We start from the raw sequence: 22,207 nt of genomic DNA, 5'->3' as shown, positions 1-22,207 counted from the left end.
TACAAAATCTTTCTTAGAGATTTACTCTAGAATAACTATTTTGCAATATACAATTATATAAGAAGATAGAGAGAGATATAATGGGCTCCATTACAGAGAGATAAGAAGTACTACCTAAGGAGGATTTCATGTGCCTACTTAGAAGTAAAAGACGTACTTTGTCATTTGTAAGATTCACCCCCTTCTCCTTTGTTCATATCATTGCACAAACCATACAGAATTCATATTTGGAGACATTTGTTCGAGATTTTAAAAACATGTCAGTGCCAACATTTATTGACCAACAGTTATAACAGAACATTGAGATAGAGCCTGATAATGCCTGGGTGAGTGATACAGGGTTTTCTGCCTTTAAGAACCTCCAAGGGGCAGGCCCTGTGGCCGAGTGGTTAAGTTCGAGCGCTCTGCTGCGGTGGCCCAGGGTTTTGCCGGTTCGGATCCTGGGACCACATGGCACCACTCATCAGGCCACGTTAAGGCAGCGTCCCATGTACTACAACTAGAAGGACCCACAACTAAAATATATACAACTATATACTTGGGGGATTTGGGGAGAAAAAGCAGGAAAAAAAAAAGATTGGCAGCAGTTGTTAGCTCAGGTGCCAATCTTAAAAAAAAAAAAAAAAAAAGAACCTCCAAGTGCTTCCAGAAGAAGGATAGTGAGAAGGTAAAAGTACCAAGTACTAAGAGGGTAGTAAATGAGACAACATAAGTGAAATGAACTAGAATAGATAGTGTCAAATGATAGCAACAGGATAAACATCTAGCTGGTTGCTTCTGTACTGGCCGTGAGCTTAGAATGTCTTTTACATTTTTTAAAGGTTGTAAAAAAGAAAAGAAGACAAGGATTGTGTGACTTGGACTGTACGTGGCTGACAAAACCTAAGTTATTTATTATCTGTCCCTTTGCAGAGAAAGTTTACCAGTCCCTGGACTAGAACATATTGAAAACCCCTCTCTGCCTCAAACTGTGTTGAAATTATACAGTTATTTGATGTGGGGCTGGTAAATAAAGTAATATTCATGAAAACCTAAAGATAGAGTTTGGCTTAACTGGGAGATAAGATGTGTGAGGCATTCTTAACAGGGGCAATAGAATGAGCAAAAGTTGAGAAATATATATAGGTGTGGAGTATATGAAGTAAAAAGGGATAAACCATTGTGAAGAATGTGGTTAACATAGGATTAGTAAGACATAAAATTAGAAAAATATATAAGAAACACATTTTGGCAAATGGCAGTAATGAAACTGAAGACCTGGAATTTTTTTCTAGATGAATTGGTATCAGCATCTCAATTTTACCAAACCCCCAAAAAACTGAATGAGTAGGGATCTTAAATCTACCTTTCAAGGTATTCAGTTGACATTTTAAGGACGTATTTGGCATGTATTTTTTACTAATGAATTCTGAAATTAATTTTGTTTGATTTTGTTTTCAGTACTAGAAATCATATTGGTATTATTAATCTTGTTATTACTATGTTATTACAAATACAAAATATTTTCTGCTCCCTGGATAGTGAATCCAGTCCCAGGTTGTTAGGGGTTATCTGGAAGACTTCTACAAAATGTGCAAGTATTTAGTAGCTCTTCCGATTCCTAAGCTATTCCTCAGAATGTTGGGATTTTTCCTTCCTAAATCCTAAATCTGTGGGTTTTTTGTCCGATTCTCTGGCACCAAGGGATGAAGATAACTTTCAATTCCAAGATTAATTCGCAAGATCTTAAGAGCTCTGGCAAAGACTGAAAGAGCGATGTTTGTCAGAATAAGGTAACGACTTCTTTCAGCTTCTGTTTTTCTCGTCAATAAACTTAGGATAGCCACTCCTGCCCTCACAATACATAAAATTGTTAAGTATATCAAAAAATATTGCGTTACTTAATAACTTTTTAATACTATTAAGAATTAAAAAGTAAACCATGATTTGGGGCTAATCTCTTAATTCTCTGGCATCATTTTTCTTATTTGTAAAATATCAGGTGGAACTAAATATCTAAAAAACCTTTATGCCCCAAACTCTGGGAATATTAATTATAAAGTATTTGATAAATCTGGGATTAGATCTAGATTCATTTTGAGAAACAAATAGATGACATTTTCCACAAGAAGTTTGATTTTAGTCAAACGCTTGTGCCTTGTGTTTCTAACTTAAGCTTCTCTTAATTCCTTCTCTCTCTGCCATTCACTTCTATTCTTGTCTGTTTTTAATCATTTTATACAGGTTCCTTTGGAAGCATCTTAAAATAGCTTATTGTTGGTAAATAAGTGTATTAGAAATCACCAATTATTAGACTGTAAGCTTCCCTAAGGCAGAGATCAGTTCCTCCTCCGTGACAAATTCATAATAGTACCACTAATTCACAGAGTTTCTGAGAGGATTAAATAAAATGATCCACAAGATAGCTACTCACATAGTACATGTTCAGTAACTGTTAGATATTATAATTATCATTGCTTATCTCTGTATTTATAGCTCTAAGGGTCCTGCACATAACAAATGAGTTCAGTGAATCTCATATAAGCATATATACACTTACAGACTCTGAGGAGACTCTGCCTTTTTTTGTTGTTTAGCAACTCTAAATGCCATGTGGTTGTTACATAGTGGTGACAAATCATTATGACAAGGGTACCTCCTTGATGAACTAAATGGAATGTTGACTTTGTGTTACTAATGATAACTTTGAAGAATTATTATTTTTACTAGAAGCTATTAACAACAGATTCTCAAAAGAGTCTGCTAATAGCACATTTTCTTTTAAAAAGGCTAAATTAACAGTTTGAAAGATTCTGCAGACCCATCAATGGGATGGAAAGCTAATACAAAACAAGAGGGAGTCTCAGTTTCTGCAGCATCTATGGATATTGTATTTAAGTGTTTAAATTGGAATGTGGCTAGTGAAAGCATTTTATGAATTATTGACATTTTCGAGCTCCGTACTCCAGCATGAAATTCGTCAGGAGGTGATAATTTTGGAAACACATTACATAAAGCTATTGTAATACAAGGTGCTTGAGCGACACTTTTATTCACTGATGCACGAGTATTATTTGAAAAAGGTAATTTAGAAGCTCAGCTGCAGAGATTATCCATGTCTTTCATTAAATAGAGCATTAGCCCTTTATTTACTGAAAGAGACAGATGTCTGTCAGAATTTTTGATATGCAATATATCAAAAAAATAATGAACTTCACAGATCTTTTTATTTCTGTCTACTGAAGTGCTTCTGTATTTTCTTGGTGGATGTGAAATGAAAGAAGAGAGAATTTTCTCTGTTTCACAATAATAAGAATTAACAGGACATGAGGTATTCAGCACAGGTTTGTTTCTGGTGATAAGAAATATCTTGTTTCCTTGGCCAAGAAATGAGAAATCCGTTTTTTTTTTCCTATTATATTTTCTATTCTGGAGAGATGCTTTGCATCACTAGTCTGAGGCTTGATAGCACTGAGAAGTATGACATTCAGTCATTTTTTTGAAAATACCACAGTGCAATTCATCATTGGGTAGAGGCGTAAGAAATATTAATTGAGCTCTTTCTTTATGCTGGGCATTGGAGATACAATAAGGAATAAGGTCAAAACTTGAATTTGAATTCCAGCTCTACCACTTATTAACCAAAGAGCCATGGGTCTTTGTACCTGTTTCCCCATTTGAAGAGTTAAGATAATGACAATATCTACCTCTTAAGATTGCTGTGAGATGAATAAATTCGAATTGTATGCAAAACTGTAGTGCAACTTGTGGCACATGGTACATGCTTAGTGAATATTAGTTCTTATAACAGACATGGTGCCTGCCCTTGGGGAGATTCCATTTGCGTTATTTATGTCCTCTAACGTGCACTTCCATGTAGAGGTAGTGACAGAAATGAAATGGAGAGTGTGAACACAACAAACACTGTTTCACTGAGTTTACATGTAGTGAGACCAGTGTTTGATATTAGACAAATGACAGGATTCTGCCACCTGCCAGTGTTAATCTTGGTCAAATCCCTTTACCTTTTGAGTTTCAATTGACTCATCTCTGATATGGGAATAATAAATACCACGTCATAGTGCTGTTTGAAGAATTAAGTGATTCATGCGAAAACATTTTGTTACATTATAAAGTGCTATACAAGTATAAAGTATTATTTTGAACTTTTGATTATCCACTTATAGATGACTTTGTGGATGATGCACCAGCAAATTTGCATCCAAGACTGATTTTTTTCTTATTTGCTTAGTTTGCCTTTCTGCCATCTTCCTTACTGCCCGGCTGGTCTGTGATAAGGGTACCAAAATGTATTTTAGTAGTCTAAGCCAAATGTAACCAAGAAAATAATTGTCTAAAATACTACTATATTTTGATGAACAAATATTTATTTATATATTATTTAATATCTTATAACCATCTTATGTTTCTCATAAATGTCTTTTTATTTATATATTATGGAAATATAGAGGGCTCAGTGTATTATACATTCTACTCATTTAGAACATTTAAATTGTAGATAGAAAATGTGTTGCATGTCTGATAGTTTAAAAGAAAAGAAAATTTAAGCTACATTAAGTACAATTTCGTAGTTCTTAGCTTGGGCATTAACAATTTTGGGCATGCAACAACTTATTTCTCATTGTAATTTGTATGTCTTCATTGTAATTTGCTATGCAATTTGAAAAAACTTGGCAATGTGTGCATATGCTCTCTCATCCATACCTTTTCTAATTAAAGAATGCAATTCAAAAGTATTGCATATGGTGCAGATATGTATAGAACTAATGACATCTTATTTTTCTAAACAATAGCATGACTATATATTATATCTATTTTATGAACTGTTGGCAAAGGAAAGGAAAATTTACTAGTCTTTTTTTCCTGTTTATTCCTTTTATACAGAATAAAATTACCCTTAGTTTGAATTTGTCATTTACTCTAACCACAGGATATAGCCTATGTCATTAAGTTTGACAAAGGACAACAATGAAATCACTTTAAGGAAATATATAAACATATTTACAGAAGCTGAATGGAGAATAAAAATAGTTTGGGGATTAAAAGTGAGGAGAGAAAAGGAGAGAAACTAGTTCCAAAGAGGTTTGGAAATGAACAATGACAGCTCTAATGTCAGAATACAGGATATTGGACCAGACTAAAAGACAGGAGGTCCTGAAGAAGTCTTAGCACAGTTGTCATCGTACAATTCATTTATTTATGATCTCATTACAGAGAGAAGAGAGGGAGTATTTTTGGCCTGTGTTTTTAGATCATCTGAGGCTGTTTTATAGCAACAAATTTTTCTTGCCAATATAACCCTCAAGACTATCCACATACTATTTCTTCTTTTCCTTTTTTCCCTACATTTTTACATTTAATGAGTTGGAGATACAAATTGCTCATAGATTTAATTTTCCTCTCCATCTATTGAAATATTTAAAGACATGATGCAGATAATGCATTGCACATATGATTCTATACAGTAAATGCAGATTCTATTTCACCACTTTTTTCTTTTTACTGCATGCTTAAAATATCAAGAAGCAGAATTAATCACCTTTATTTGGATTATGTATTAATTCAGTAGCAGGTTTACTGAGTAATTATTATGTGCCAGGCACTGTGAGGATGTGAAGGATACAGTAATAAGCATGTTTCTTGTACCTATGCAGTTTGTTTGTTTCAGAGGAGGGAAGCATCTAGAATCAGAATTACATGATGGACAATGACTGGCTAATCCTAAATGTTACTGAGCTTTTCAATGACAAATTACGTTTGCCTTGCCAGTTTTTGTTATGGGAATATGATTTGTGTGTGCTTATTTCAACTTGAATTATGGAATTATTTTATTTCAGTCTTGAAAATAGCAAATAAATGATAAATGAGCTACAGCCAGTCATGACATAGCCAAGACCATAATAATTTTCTCCAAAGTAGAACTGCCTAATAAATCTTAATTTTGAGTAACCAGCAAGTAACGGAGGCAAGCTTTACTTGTGCTACAGCTGAGGCTAATTTCTCTGAAATGAGACCAGGACTAGAGAATTAAAAGCAAAATTTTTACCTAATGACAATTGAGAAAATAGAGGTAAAAGTCCTTTAAAAAATAAAAATGTCCATTAAGTTATAAGACAGTGCTTACAGAATGTAATAAATACCTTATCAATGCTTTTTATCACATATTCCATCTTCCTCATTAAGTATTTTTTAAAGAGAGAAATACAAGTCATCAAGAAGTTAGGTTATTTGCCCATAAGTATAAGACTACCTAGGAGTTTTATGGGAAATAAGACTAAAGTTGTCTGAGTGTACATTTGATGTTGTAAAATATAATACCTCATATATAATTTTCAAAAGGAGATATGGTTAGAGCTATTTCAAGGAATAAAATTAGTTCTAGAAATTTCTTTGTAGGCTAATCATTGAAAAATGTCAACTTTAGTATGACTTCCTACTCTCAACCTCTACCTTCACTGTAATGGGCCTCAAGTCCAAACTTTTGTGACTATTGATTAAATGATTTTTTAAGGTGTTTAGTTAATTGCTTCTTCTAGGTGTCAGTCTGAACAAAGGGTTGTTAGTACTCTAGTCATGGCATGAAGTGCATCTCTTAGGTATAGCTTTTAACTGACCTAGAATGAGGCATACAGTCCAGGGAACTCTGCAGGTACTTGATAAAGATTGAAGATAATGATAAATTAGAACAGTATAATAGTTTTTAAAAGAGCCCTGGAAACAAGTGTTAAAAGTAAGATTTGTAAACTAGTGAGATAAGGAATCTAAAAAAGATAATCCCATTTGCAGCTTCCTAAGCATAACTTTTGATATATACCAATTTTGTCTTCTAACACATCCTGATATTCAGGTTTCAAAGAAGTCAAAGGAGAGAAATGAATATGATTTTGACAGTAATTGAAGACATGAGCTTAGGTCAAAGCCCAGAAATCTCACTGAAATGTAATTACCCAACACAACATTTCCCCCTTGTTTTGAAACTTGCCGAGAGTTTTAAATTTATTTATTGTGCCTAATATGTCAGTTTACCCCTTCCACTGAAATTATCTTACATTTACATCACTTGCAGTCTGTGTTAAGTTTACGTTATGAACACATTCTTCCCTGACTCTTCCTCTCCCTTTTATTTTTTTGATTGGTGCCTTTTTTTTCTTGTTGTGATCTGGGCAAATTGTCTCTGATGAGACAATTGTTTATAAGATAAAGAAGATGCTGCTTGATGAGTTTTGTGAATATGTTAGAATTTCCCAGAATTTTCCCTGACTTGTATTTATCAGTACCTTAAAAATAATAATGGATTCTAATCTGAGAGATCCATAGCCGTAACATGTTTGAGGATCTCAGTTTATTCTCACAAGAGTATGTTGAAAGACTCAGTTAAGAATTTCAGGAAAGGCCAGAACAGGTGGCTCATTATTTGTATCAGCCTTCTAATACAGATTTTTCTGAAAGTATTTTTCCACAATAATATAAAATATTGATGAGTAGGAGGAAGAGAAGTTTCTTCAATAAGGATTGCAAATCCATTTATTCAGGGAGAGAGCAGTCTCTGTTAATGTGTAGCCTCATGAGGTACATTTCTCATAAGACTGACAAGATATGGAAAACCTTAGGCCTTGGGAAATGAGTTGCAGAGTAGTTTCTTCTGAAGAGATGAATACTTGAGATGGGTAAAAAGCAAGAATATTACATTAAATAGTGGTATAAAGCAGAATACTTTATAAATGAAACTAGCCAAATTATTGGAAAGCTTTCTGATTACCTACCTGCCTTTCAAATGGAAATATTGGTGTTCTTATTATGAATATTGTATTTCCTATGTCTGTAGTTTGGAATGGTATGTTTATTCAATCTTAGCTTGATTAACTTTTGCCTTACTTTTTCCAAGTTTGTACTGTATTTTTAAGCTTATAATATGATTGCTTTTAAAAAATAATTTTACTGGAAGAATGGGTTTGTAAAAAAGCATAATTTTCAATAAAGCAAGTATGAGTGAAATAAATTATTTACTTTCAGTTTGCAAGAGGTGAATAAAAAGTGCTTGGCCAATACCGTACCATTAATCTATTCTCTTTTCTCCTTTCTCTCTTTACTTCTCTCTCTCCAATAGAAGTGGAACAAAAAGGTAATTAAATACCTTTCATAAATTATATACTATTTATAGGCTAAGTTATTTAACAGCTTAACATTTAGTTAAAATAATTTTGTTATTAATTCTTATCTATTTTATGAAAATTTATTTACTACTTCTGCTGCTCAACTTCACTTTAATCTGTTGTACTGACCAGTGCTGGTTTGATCCTTTGGTCCTAAAACAGTTTAATAGTGTAAATTTTCAACCATGTATTTTATTACTCTTTATTTTTAAGTAATCAGGAATCCTGTAGATGGTGATGGAGAGTGATTGCTTTAGATTTTTTATTTCTATACTAGATAATTTTCCATAGCTCTGGTGTGGTTTCCCCTGTTCCTTTAATTTTCAACTAATGGGGGTGAAGGTGGAGATGGTTTTCTGAAATACCTTAAAATAAATTACTTAAGTAACCAAGGGCTGATTATTCACTAACATAAAGTTTATATACAATATTGACAGCAATGCCTACCCATCCTTTATGACTATAGTTATCATATCAGAATCCTGAGAAATTTTCCTTTTTTTGAGGAAGGTTAGCCCTGAGCTAACTACTGCCAATCCTCCTCTTTTTGCTGAGGAAGACTGGCCCTGAGCTAACATCCGTGTCCATCTTCCTCTACTTTATATGTGGGATGCCTACCACAGCATGGCTTTTGCCAAGCGGTGCCATGTCAGCACCCGGGATCCGAACCAACGAACCCTGGGCCGCCGAGAAGCGGAATGTGTGCACTTAACCACTGTGCAACCAGGCCGGCCCCCTGAGAAATTCTTCTAATCATCAATTTTGTTATTGAGTATAAATTGATGATGGCCCTCTATCCTTGCTATGGAAGATTTTGACAGTCAACTTCCCCCCAAACTTTTCATTTCTCCAAAAGTAAAACTTTGGGCATTTTAATAATGTACTTTCCTTTTTAATAACCTCTAAATCCTAGCTGAGTTTCATCTTAGATTGTTTTCCATTGGATCTAGGCTTATAGTTGCTGTTAAAGAGCTAATGACTAATATCAAGAGAATACTGTTTTAATCATTAAAATATGGGTCAACATCCAAATTCCTTGTGATCTCCTAATTTCTCCAGTACACTTCTAATCATTTCAAACATAACAGTGGACTGCATGATTATTTTTCAGTATGTTTGCTTTGCAAAAATATTAGAGCAGTGTTTCCCATAGCAGGTTCAGCAGAACACTACACTCGAAAAAGACTCTGTAGAAAGGGTTGCATGATCAAATTAGTTTGTGAAATTTGCTCACCCTCCCACTTCTGACTTGAAGATTCACTAATGTACCTAAGCTATTAGAATCTTTGTCACAATTCTATTAATATGATCTTTCTTAAACACATATAAGGATCTAAGGATCCTTTTTTCTTTCTGTGTAACACCTCGGTATACCACTTGATTTAGATGCTTCAAGGACCACACTTTGGGAAACATTGCTTTATAGCCCCTTCATTACAAATGAATCAGCCAAGCCTCCTTAACCACCACTCACACAACGTGCTACTGAATCATGCTAAAAATCAACTGAATCAGATAATTCCTGCCCATTTCATTCTGAAGTATGAGCAGCAAAATATTATAGCAAGTAATCTTGTTTTTTAATGCTCTTCTCATGTAACAGTAAAAGGTACATGTTTTTAAGTTCCAATACTACTGTATTTAACAGGACATTTTTAACTGATTAAAATCTAGATCTTGGGTTCTTCTCTGGAACCTTTCACCTTTTCTTCTTTCCTTATTCCTTCTTTCCTTTCTTTTTCTTCCTTTCTCTTTTTCCTTCCAGTATCCATCCATCACTCATTTTTAATTGTGTGGGTTGCATGCTCTGTGTGTGCTATAGCAGCTTTAAAGGCTTTTTGGCTAGAAGATTCAATGGCCTGTTTTACAGGGATTTTCTTTTCCTTTATTATTATTTTTTAAGTACTATTGGATTTCCATTTGTTTCTTAATGATAACTATTGAATAGCTAATATCGTAGAGTGAAAGTAATGTTTTTAAAAATTCCTAAATAAGATACGTAAAAACATCGTGTATAAACATTTTTATTTGCTATTATGTCTATCATATACATAGACATATGTCACATCTGTATACATATATTCAAAAATATTGTCACACATCATTAAAAGGTAAAATCCAAAGGAAAGCACAGCTACTCATAAAAAGGCCAAATTTTTTCAGCAAATGAAATCAAAATGATTTTGAGCCAAAATCAAAATCAATGTGGAAGACTATACTTTGTGTTCTCAGAAGAATGCAGCAAAATAATTAAGTGGTGGTGGGTATCTCTTGTTAGAGTTGCATTCCATTTGGTGAAAAATAAGAATATATTACAAAATATTAAAATTAATGTGTATATATATTATTTTAACTCTTTTTCCCTTCCAACAGTTTTTCTTTGTCCTGGACTACTAAAAGGAGTATACCAGAGTGAACATTTGTTTGAGTCCGACCACCAATCTGGGGCATGGTGCAAAGACCCTCTGCAGGCTTCTGACAAGATTTATTATATGCCCTGGACCCCCTACAGAACTGATACCCTGACCGAATACTCATCCAAGGATGACTTCATTGCTGGAAGGCCAACTACAACCTACAAGCTCCCTCACAGGGTGGATGGCACAGGATTTGTAGTGTATGATGGAGCTTTGTTCTTCAACAAAGAGCGCACCAGGAACATAGTAAAGTTTGATTTGCGGACTAGGATAAAGAGTGGAGAGGCTATCATAGCAAATGCCAATTACCATGATACCTCCCCTTACCGATGGGGAGGCAAATCTGACATAGACCTGGCAGTGGATGAGAATGGGCTATGGGTAATCTATGCAACAGAACAAAACAATGGTAAAATTGTCATTAGTCAATTGAACCCTTACACCCTACGGATTGAAGGGACTTGGGATACTGCATATGATAAAAGGTCAGCTTCCAACGCATTTATGATTTGTGGGATTCTGTATGTGGTCAAGTCTGTATATGAGGATGATGACAATGAGGCCACAGGGAATAAGATTGACTACATTTACAACACTGACCAAAGTAAGGATAGTTTGGTGGATGTACCCTTCCCCAATTCATACCAGTACATAGCAGCTGTGGATTACAACCCCAGGGACAACCTTCTTTACGTGTGGAATAACTATCACGTCGTGAAATATTCTTTGGATTTTGGACCTCTGGATAGTAGATCAGGTAAGTTTGACTTTTAAGGGTACTCCAGGGGGAAATATTTGCAGTTTGTTCTCAATAAGTTTATTGTATGTTTTGGTTAGACTTTCTTTGTGGCCTTCCTTCTTGCCTGTGTACCTGAAAATTGTTCATTGTCTTTTCATCTAAAAAAATGTTGCTCGTAATACTTTCAGTTGTTAAAAAGTAGAAGAAACTGACTCTCCTTTGTGCAGCTAGTTTCCAATCTTTATCTCTTCTTTGAATGGCATGTTTATTATCAGCTGGCCCATTCGTTGTGAAGTATACAAAGCCTTTGCTAAAATAGTCCGCCATCCTGTCTAATTAATTGTGGCATGCCCTCTGAAGTCAAAGGGTTGGAAAACGTCAGACAGTTGGCGTGATATAATACTTCGAGAGCCCTACAACAGTATATTCACCTAGCAGAGAGCATCATTTGTGACCACCCCTATTGAGAATATTGTTAGTTTGAGTCTGAGTTATATTTCTGAGTGTACCTCATTGATATATACAGAAAAATGTTGATAACATAAAGAAAAAATAGATCTCAATTTTATTAAAAAAAACTATACAAAACACAGCTTTGAGTAAAGTTGAGATGATCTTTAATTCCCATTCTTTAAAAGGGACTTTTTCCCCTCTAGGACATACTGTTTCCTTTTAATGTTGTTTAAAGACAATCATAAATTGCCTTATTTTAAAAAATTTTTATTTGTACAACTGAGCAGAATTATCTTAGTTAAAAGTTAAATTATTTTAGCAAGCAATAATACTGTTCTCCGTGATAAAGTATAAGGGAAAACTAAGACAAAGGTGTCTGAATTTTGATAGTGATATAGGAATTCAAAGATTAAGTTATTTTTTTCATTCAGTGTTTACATGTTAATATTTCTTATTTTCTGCATTATTTTTACTATGCTTTTACTAGCATGCCATTCTACTTCCTAACTTAGTTCATTATATACATGTCTTCTATACAACTAGATTCTAAGTTCCATATGGCCAATGACCTTGCCATACCCACTCTCTTATTATATATATATATATTTTTCATTATATTTTTATCTGACCATTATTTCTGCCTTCTCAGACATAAGTGTAATATATGGCATATATAAAATAAAGTCTCAACAACTCATTGTTGATTGAAGAATGAATGACTTTCCACTTCCTATACTGATAGAATGTCAAATGAGGTGACATTTTCTCTCATCTCTGAGAGGTCTTGGTCAGAGTGACAGCAATTCTTTCCATGGCCAGCAATGCTGATATTATGTTGAATTGCCTCTCATGGAAGGAGAAGCCTAAATATGCAGCAGCAACAAAAGCCACTTCTCCTTACTTAGTCCTCAAAAAATCCCCCAGGTCAAGTGCAGTCTCTGGCTCGCCTCTCTACAGGTAAGGTGTTCCAATCCAATATACCCTTCAGTTGAGAACCTAAGCAAGAATCAATTATCTGGGGTATTCTGGGAAGACAATTCTTTCATAGCTGTGATGTTCCTTAACCACAATTTATATGTCACTGAAAACTCTGTTGAACGGTGGTTCTTAGCCTTTTTTGACTGTTAATTGGAACAGGAAGTAATTTCTAATTGCCTGCAAAGAAATAATAAATAATGGCTCATCATCATCTTTTGGGATTAAACAGTGCATAATGGGCAATAATGTATTTCAAATTTTATTTATTGGAAATATCATGCATTATTTTTATTTAGAATAATAGGTTAAAATTAATTAGAATTCTAGGTTTTGATTTGATAGACTAAAGCAAATTATTAGCTTAACTATTATAAATTATCCTTAAAGAGTAAGATGATACCATAGTCCCATGTATTTAGAGACTTGCCAAAAAAATATTTCTAACATACATTAATAAACTTATATGTGTGTGTAACCTTATGTATGATAAATCATTGTAATTGTGGACAAAAGGAAAATTATACTACTCATTTAATTTTGTTTATTTATGAGAGTTAAAATATGGGCCATCTTGCCCACATGTACTAGTGTTCATATTTCTTAAAAGTGGCAAACACTGATAACTGATAAAGTTCAGATTCTGAAAACAAATTCCTAAGCCAGGAGATTTGGTTTTCACTCTTTTTAAATGACACGGCAGACCTTCTCTGCTTGGCAAAGAGTGAGATTTCACCTGTATTAAATTTGTAAGTAGCATCACAAGAAAAAGTATCAATTTTCATGCATGAACACGCAAATTAAAAAGTTCGTACTTTGGCATGGACTTACTGCAGTTTAGAGGTGGAAAGAATAAGTGTAGAAGTACATTTTATGCATGATATGTGTGGATGTGAGGATTTCAATTAGCATTAATAGAGGCTGTTCATCTCATTCCACACATTTTCAGCTGGGTGTTTTTCTTTAGTAAATTATGTTGACATTTTTCAAAGAAATTGCCTCTAGTGAATTCCTATTATGCATCTTCTTATGTGTCTATGTACGGAAAGTAACTTATTGTAAATATGTTGGGGTCAAAAGACTAATTTTGAGTGTAGAGCTAAAGTATATTTGCTGTTGCTATCAGTTCGAAGCAGGCTGAGTATTTTTTTGCTCTGATTTTAACTGAGTTCTACTCAATGAAATTTTACTCTTTTGAAGTTTATATGTAAAGGAGTAGCTATATTTTACTTCTACTGAATTTTATACCATTCTGTACGATAAAGGATCTGGGTGCTGGAAGTTGAGGCAAATATGTTTCTCTTCGGTATATAAAAGTCCTCTGGTGAAGCGTACATGTAAGTGGCGTAGGGCTCCTGAACATGGGCTTGGGAGGCTGAAGTGCTGGGTTTGAATTCTGCCTCCAGTGCCTGTTTGACTGTGGGCAGGTTGCTCAGTCTCTTGGTCTTCATTTCCTCAGCTGTAAAATGGAAAAAACAATACCTACCTCAGAAGATTATTGTTAGATTTTAATGAGATGATATATGTAATAGACATAGCAAGCTTAACCTAATAGCCACTCACTAACCCTATTAGAACCATAATGTCCACATATTCTAAATGAGAGACCTAAGGCACTAGAGCTCCTATAACTTATTCAAAAATCGCACAGCTATTCAACAGCAGCCTGACTTCAGATTCACCCTCCCCTGGGTGACGCAAGTAGTGGAAAGTATGCTTACTGAGGCTGCGTGTCTAGATTCATTCATTTGATGGAAGTGATCTCAGTATCTCCATGTGCCAGGCTCTCTAGATGCAAATCTAATTTGTAGTTCTCACAATTGCATAATTACTGTAGATTTGTGCTCTGAAAAATTGTATCTATTCTTGAACCATAAAATCAGATGTATTTTTTTTTAATAGGAATGGATTTTAAATTCTGAAATCGTAAACTTTAAGGAAGAATATGAAGAAAAACTTTGCTTCTCAGATATATCCTAAAAAGTAGTTTCAAAAGTCATTTCATTCCATTTCCTGACTTTTCCCAACACCTGGTCTCAAACTGCTAGTTATCCTGTATTTTTTCAGGTTGGCTCAGTTACATGGCATTATGTTTGGAAAAGAAGGACAATGTCCTGGGCAATGGTACAATTTGTTAAGTGTGTTGTTTTCAACAATATATGTATAAAGAAATTAATTTGATTTTGATTTTTTTAAAACTTATTTCAAATATTCATCGTTGACTATAAGTCAGGTTTCTCCTTTGAAAGTTCTTTAATGGGCCTATTCTTCAGGGAAAAGTTTAAAACTTGTTCTCGTTTTTCTCTAAAAACATTTTCAGAACATTAGACTGTCATCACTTACTCTGCATTACATTAAATGCAAGTTTGCCAGCATCTTTTGTAGTTTTCCAGCAAAAAGTTAGTGGGAAATTGAATCAGAGCTTATTTGATATTGCTATTCATATAACAATTTATATTTGTAAATTTTGTAGAAACAACTTTTTAATAATATAGTTATATTTTGCAGGTTAAAGAACATACAAACACAAGAAAACTTCCAGTTTATAAAACGCTTTTGTTCAGTAACTCTTGAGACTGATTCACATTGAAATAATCTTGTCGATATTGTTTTAGCCATTTTTGTTTCTAAATCCTTATGACGTGCCTGATGAATAGCAGGTCCTCTGTTAAGACTTGTTGAATGATTTAAGAAAACATAATATATATTTTTAAGAAATATATATATATGTATATGTTTAAGAAACTTCTTATTCAGAATATTATGGGAATGGGAGTACTACTCCTAAAATTTGTTTTATTAAGATTACATGTATGCTTCTCAGGTAGTTATCTTCACTGTTGGCCACACACTTCCATAATCTAGAAGTTTTATAAATCACCCCAGTCATTCCCCACCCACTCTTAGCCTCTTCCCTTCTTCACTCAAATCGAGGTCAGCTTTGATAAAGGAAGTTTAGCAGGTGTTAAGGAGATGTGCCAAAGCACGTTAACACCTAATGTGCTTTCTTCTAGAAGTAATTAGAAGAAATTAAAGTCAGTAGTCTTACAATAGGGAAGTAAGTGAGCAACTGTTGAATGACTTTTATATTCAGAACATATTTTCAAATTTTTCAGTTGGCAAATTGCAGGAATTTCTTCAACTTAGAGAAAATGGAAAGTGTAGTATATTCAGAAATGAATAATAATTGTGTTCTATTGAAAATACATTTTCTCTGCAAAATGAGTGATTCAGTTTTGGACACCTGTATCAAAAATGCTTGTAAGCATTAGTACCTGAGTATAAACGTGAAAATGCTTTCTCTATTTATTCGGAGCAGAGTACCAAATCTAGAACTATCAGATCTTTTCTTGAAATGTACTTTTAACTGAGCCTTTTTCCTATTTTATAAAATATGATATGAACTATACATTCATCAGTTGCCTCCAATTGGCTATCTTTTGTAAGCTATACATTAAAAACCTCCAAATAATACTTAGCTATTTCACGGGTTATTTGAGTGATTCTCAGGGTGGCATCATAATTCTATATCCAGTGTGAGGGAACCAAACAGTTGTATCACTTGCCTTTAGCTACTATTAGTGACTGGTGTTGCCTGATTTTCACTCATTAGTTCTTTCTTTCAAACTACCTGTGCTGAGTTTATCATCCATTAATAAACTGGTGTGAGAGCCAGTCCTGATGGTCTAGTGGTTGATGTTTGGCGTTCTCACCGCTTTGGTGGCCCAGGTTTGTTTCCTGGTTGTGGAACCACACCACCCATCTGTCAGTTGCCATGCTGTGGCAGTGGCTCACGTAGAAGAACTAGAAGGGGACACAACTAGGATATACAATCATGCACCAGGGCTTTGGAGATAAAAAAACAAAAAGAGGAAGATTGGCAACGGATGTTAACTCAGGGTGAATTCTTCCCTAAAAAAATAAATATGTGTGAGACATGAGGTATTTTCTTTGACTCTTCTAGTTTGTTTCTAAACTGACCATAGAACAATTTAAACCTTGCTTCTCAAATATACAAATGTTTTCCAGTATTTCCTACTGAAGGAGGAGGAAGTAGGCTCAGGTTGAATAAGAACAGGCAGAGAAGCCCAGCTGCAAACATTTTCTAAAATTAGTATGTCTAACAGATTGAAAAATCTATCGGTTGAGATTTAGTGAAAGACATCATGCCATCAGTAGGAACAATAGAACGGTAAAGACACGTAGCTACTGTCTTGTGCCGGCTCTTCTACTTCCCAAACAGAATTCACGTTTTCTTGGAAGCCATTGGAAAATATGTAAATGTAACCCTTCTTATGCATGCTGAAGATAGTAGAATCTAAAACAACAAAAAAACCTACACACAACAGTTTAACAATGCAGATAAGGTGAACCTGCTGTCCTCATAATATGCTAATTAACTGCATTTGTGTCTCTGGTAAAAGCTGAGGCTATATAGTGATGAATAAGAACTTTAAACACACATGACACCTCGTTAAAATGTAATTTTCACATCGTATATCTGAGCCCTTTACTTTGACAGTTGAGTAATGTGAGTGCTGGGCAGAGAATCTTGAACATTTTGAAACTGTCACGTGTTTAATAGGTAGCTGAATCTGCTTCCTGAACGGTTTCGTTATATATGGTGCACCTTAGTCACAAAATAGAGCCTGAAAGCAATGGGATCTTAAATCAAACTTGTCCTCAGCCTGTGGGTTCTGGTTGCTTCACAGTTCCACTTGAGATGCCACATTGTCTCTAAAGTTTAATTTACATCAATCTTAGCAGCTGAGTGAACTTTACAAAAAGAAAAAACAGTCAGCTACTTGTTGCTAATTTTATCCTGGTCTGAATGTTTATGCATCAGCTGTTTCTCTGTCCGCGGAGGAGCCCCCTCTTTCTCTTTCCACTGCCCCCTCCTTCTCTTTCCAGTGCTTCTTCGTTGCTGGTGGTGACAGCTGCTGCCTGAAGGGCGTCGCTGTTGGTAATTTTTCAGGGAGCACGGCCAAAATATGCAAAATTTGCCATGGCTATTACATTGCTACTTAGCATCAGCTGAATTCTCTTATATTTGTTTTTACCTTTCTTGTAGTTTTCTTTTTTCATAATTGAAGGTTAAACCTTCCCAGAATGACATCTTCTGCTTTTCAGGCTCTGAATATCAATATCACAGTCCTGTACCATGCAAAGCTGGACCTGGCTTTTTACAGCTGAACTCAGTGTTAGCTATTCATCTAACAGCTAGGTGACCTTCCTAATAAATGAGACAAGATGCAAGGATAAAAAGGTTCACAAATGTTACTAACTTATTAATTTTTTTCTACAGAATGATGTCCTTGGTAAATGTATATTTATTAGAAAAGCAATCAAAATCATTTCTACATGCAACTCGCAGTCATAAAAAGATGACTGACTTGTGAATAAGCTTCCCACTCACACCAGCTGTCCTTTCTGCAGCCGTTTCACTGCTCATTAGCACATCCACCAGAGGGCAGGCAGGTGGAACTGAAATAGCTTTGCTGCTCATTATTAGCATATCTTGTAAGCCTTGGTGCTAGTGGCTAAAATGAGACTTCTGATTATCTAGGGCTTCCCCTTTCGAATACTCTACTTCTACCCACATTAGCACAGATAAGTGAGAACTGACTTTATTATATATAGCTGTCTGACATTTGCTTTATTCCCCTGTTTTTTTAAATTTTAGAAAATCTTCAAGCACCTTAGAATAAGATTGACAAGCAAAAGTATGAATTTAAGCACAAAGGTTTTTTTTTCCCCCATTAATAACTGCTTTTCCACCAGAAAGCTAAATTCTCAGATAATAATGATTCATGACCAAATAATTTAAGATACACAAATGACAGGTAAAATCTACCATGCTGTATAATTTTATGGGACGAGACATGTTGTTAAATTTCCCTGAAAACAAATGGAGAATATCTTTTTTTTATTTGCTTAATAAGAATTCTGCCTGTTTCTCTTCATGTCTTTCAATAGTAAAAATTTATGGTCAAGGTCTTTGCATCCACTCACCCCAATGAAGATACAAATTCAAATTATCTAGTGCTTTCTCTCTGAAGCGTCTAGCAACCGAAATGTTTTAACCTTAAAACTTGGAATTTTTTTTTTTTCTTGGTGAGGAAGATTGGCCCTGAGCTAACATCTGTTGCCAGTCTTCCTCTATTTTGTATGTGGGATACCGCCACAGCATGGCCTATTGAGGAGTGTATAGTTTCACACTCTGGATCTGAACCTGTGAACCCTGGGCCACTGAAGCAGAGTGCACGAACTTAACCACTACACCACTGAGCCAGCCCCCAAATTTGGATTTTTTAAGATGATGTTAGAAAAAACAATTCTACCAAAAATACACAAAGGCAAGTGAAGTGTTAGGTATTTGTTGATTTGATGACTTAGAATTATCTCTTATGCTAATTTTTTTAATGAGAAATGTTTGAGGAAAACTTTGCCTTTCAGAAACAAGAAAATAACACTTTATTTAGGAACACACTATTCATTAAAAATATAAAATAAGCAACAAATGGGACTTCATCAGACTAAAGAGCTTCTTCAAGGCAAGGGAAAACAGGATTGAAACAAAAAAAACAGCCCACTAATTGGGAAAAAATATTTACAAGTTATTTATCTGACAAAGGGTTAATCTCTATTATATATAAAGAACTCACACAGCTCAACAACAAAAAGTCAAACAACCCAATCACAAAATGGGCAAGGGACATGAACAGACATTTCTCCAAAGAAGATATATGGATGGCCAATAGACACATGAAAAGATGCTCATCATCACTAATCATCAGGGAAATGCAAATCAAAACTACACTAAGATATCACCTTACACCTGTTAGAATGGCAAAAATATCCAAAACCAAGAGTGACAAATGTTGGAGAGGCTGTGGAGAAAAAGGAACCCTCATATACTGTTGGTGGGAATGCAAACTGGTGCAGCCACTATGGAAAACAGTATGGAGATTTCTCAAAAAGTTAAAAATAGAAATACCTTATGACCCAGCCATCCCACTACTGGATATCTATCCTAAGAACCTGAAATCAGCAATTCCAAAAGTCCCATGCACTCCTGTGTTCATCGCAGCATTATTCACAATAGCCAAGTCATGGAACCAACCTAAGTGCCCATCAAGTGATGACTGGATAAAGAAGATATGGTATATATATACAATGGAATACTACTCAGCCATTAAAAAGGACAAAGTCGTCCCATTCATAACAACATGGATAGACGTTGAGGGTATTATGTTGAGTGAAATAAGCCAGACAGAGAAGATGAATTCTGTATGACTCCACTCATAGGTGGTAGTTAACATATGGACAAAGAGAACTGATCGGTGGTTACCAGAGGAAAGGGGAGGTGGGGGAAGGGCACTAGGGGTGAAGTGGTGTACCTACAACATGACTAATAATGATGTACAACTGTAATTTCACAAGGTTGTTAACTATCATAATCTTAATGAAAAAATATATATAAAATAAGCGGTGATTTTTAAGACAGTAAAGTTTTCAAAATCTAGGATAATGTTGCTATGTAGCATACATATTTACACATTAAACAAAAAATTTAGACTTTTATATTTTATAGAGAAACCCACTGAGAGACACAAATGGTAATGGTTTGTGGAGATGAAGCTTGAAAGTGGAACTGGAAATATTAAGAAAAAGCCAAAGAAGATAGTGAATTCAGGCACAAAATCAGACCTGCTATAGGAAGCAGAAACAGGAAATAAAAATTGAGCTTAAGTCAGAAACCTGATGATTGATTGATTGATTCTTTGTTTCCTTCCTTTCCTCCTCCCTCACTCCTTCCCTCCCTCCCTCAGGACACCTGTCTTTAAGTATAGCTGAAGCCAGGCACTGTGCTATGCTCTGTGGTTACAATTGTGAACAAGCAGGCTTTGACCCTGCCCCCATGGAGCTTACAGAATAGTGAAAACGGGAAACACAAAGGTAGTTGTCAAAAAACGTTGGTACTACCCACTGTTTATTGAGTGTTTTCCTTTCCAGCATTTACATAGATTATCAAATTTAATCCTAACAAAATTCATGCTGAGAAAGCATCATTTCCAGATGAAGAAATTGAGGATCAGAGAAGGTATATAACTGAAATATCACGTACATAGTCCAGAGCTGCAGTTAGAATCGTAGTCTGTCTTTCTGCTGTGTCATGTTGCCTCCATCAGTGACTACAAAGAATACAGATGCCACAGCAAAGGAAGAAGGGGAAAAGCAGGAGGACAATGCGCATGGACTAGAATGTAGGTAAAGCAGGTAACCTGAAGGAGCAAATGCAAGGCAGCAAGGATACATCAACCTTAAGTAAGGTGGGAACAAGCAAACAATAACTGGTTTTGTGGCGCACCCACCATCCCCTCCAGATTGTGCTAGGTTTCCCACACATACCTTAACCCTTAAAAATACACTCTATGAGGTACAGATGAGGAAATTAAGACTCAGAAATGTAGTCACCTGCCCAGAGAAACCCAGTTTGTAAATGTAGATGTGGACTTCAAAGACACCCAGGTTTATTTGACCCTGAATCACTTGAAGCTGAAACACTATATATTTACAATGAAAAAAATTTTAATGCACACAAGCATACAACAGAATGTGAGATAACGGTGCATGGATTTGGTGTGATGGGGTGTGTGTGTGTACATGCATGTGCATGTGTGTGTGTGTTCTTGGAAATGCTTGAAGAAATAGATTTAATTATTAGAGGATTTTATCAATGTTGGCTAATTAGTTGTGACCAATGTATCAGACTAATATAAGATCTTAACAGGTCAAAACAGGCAGAACGTATGGAGAGCTCTCTATACTTTCTCTACAACTTTTCTGTAAACCTAAAACTTGTAAAATAAAAAGTATATTAAAAAATTCTTAGAGGATTGGAAGGCTGAGAAACTTTTTCAGAAATTCTGAGCTATTTGAAAGACTTTAGAGATTTGGGTACTCGCTTTTTATTAGATTTAATTCTATTTAACATGTATTATTCCCATTGTCTTAATTCAGATATATTGCTAGCAATACTCTGATGGTTACTATCTATGAGCAAGATTGGGAAAATGGTGGAAAACTACAATGAAGACAGAAAAGAGTTATACAAAATAGATATAAAAGGGAAATAAATATATTTTCCCCTAAAAATAGATGGACAAGAAATGAATGAATTCCCTTTCTTCCAAGGGAAGGTGATGAAAGAGCATGCTTTTAAAAATGTTAAAAAGTTATTTCCCAAGGTTGATTTAACTACCTCAAGTGGTTAAAGATGAAATTAAGGGCAAAGTGTGGAATGCTTATATATTGCTGGTTGGAGTATAAATTGTTATAACTACTTTGGAGAGCAACTTGGCAATAGTAGTAAAACTCATGTCTAGAGGCTAGGCTTACTTTATATAGTAGCAAAACCACTTCTTGTTTTCCTCCCTAGAGAAACTTTCGTACCTGTGTGCGGAAAG

The 22,207-nt window shown here is 34.9% G+C and overlaps 1 protein-coding gene across 50 annotated transcripts in view; it reads left to right on the top strand.

Annotated features, from left to right (window-relative positions):
* Positions 1-22,207, top strand: part of ADGRL3 (adhesion G protein-coupled receptor L3) — an 801,265-nt gene that overhangs the window by 486,047 nt on the left and 293,011 nt on the right. For all 50 annotated transcript variants that reach the window (XM_070262457.1, XM_070262459.1, XM_070262461.1 and 47 more), the window contains one exon: positions 10,527-11,327. In XM_070262457.1, coding sequence (XP_070118558.1) covers positions 10,527-11,327 — 801 coding nt within the window. The remainder of the gene's footprint in view (positions 1-10,526; positions 11,328-22,207) is intronic.

The sequence above is a fragment of the Equus caballus genome, chromosome 3 (genome assembly GCF_041296265.1).
Source record: "Equus caballus isolate H_3958 breed thoroughbred chromosome 3, TB-T2T, whole genome shotgun sequence".
Lineage (NCBI taxonomy): Eukaryota > Metazoa > Chordata > Mammalia > Perissodactyla > Equidae > Equus > Equus caballus.
Note: the sequence above shows the minus strand (reverse complement) of the source record. Positions and strands in the feature narration are given on the sequence as shown.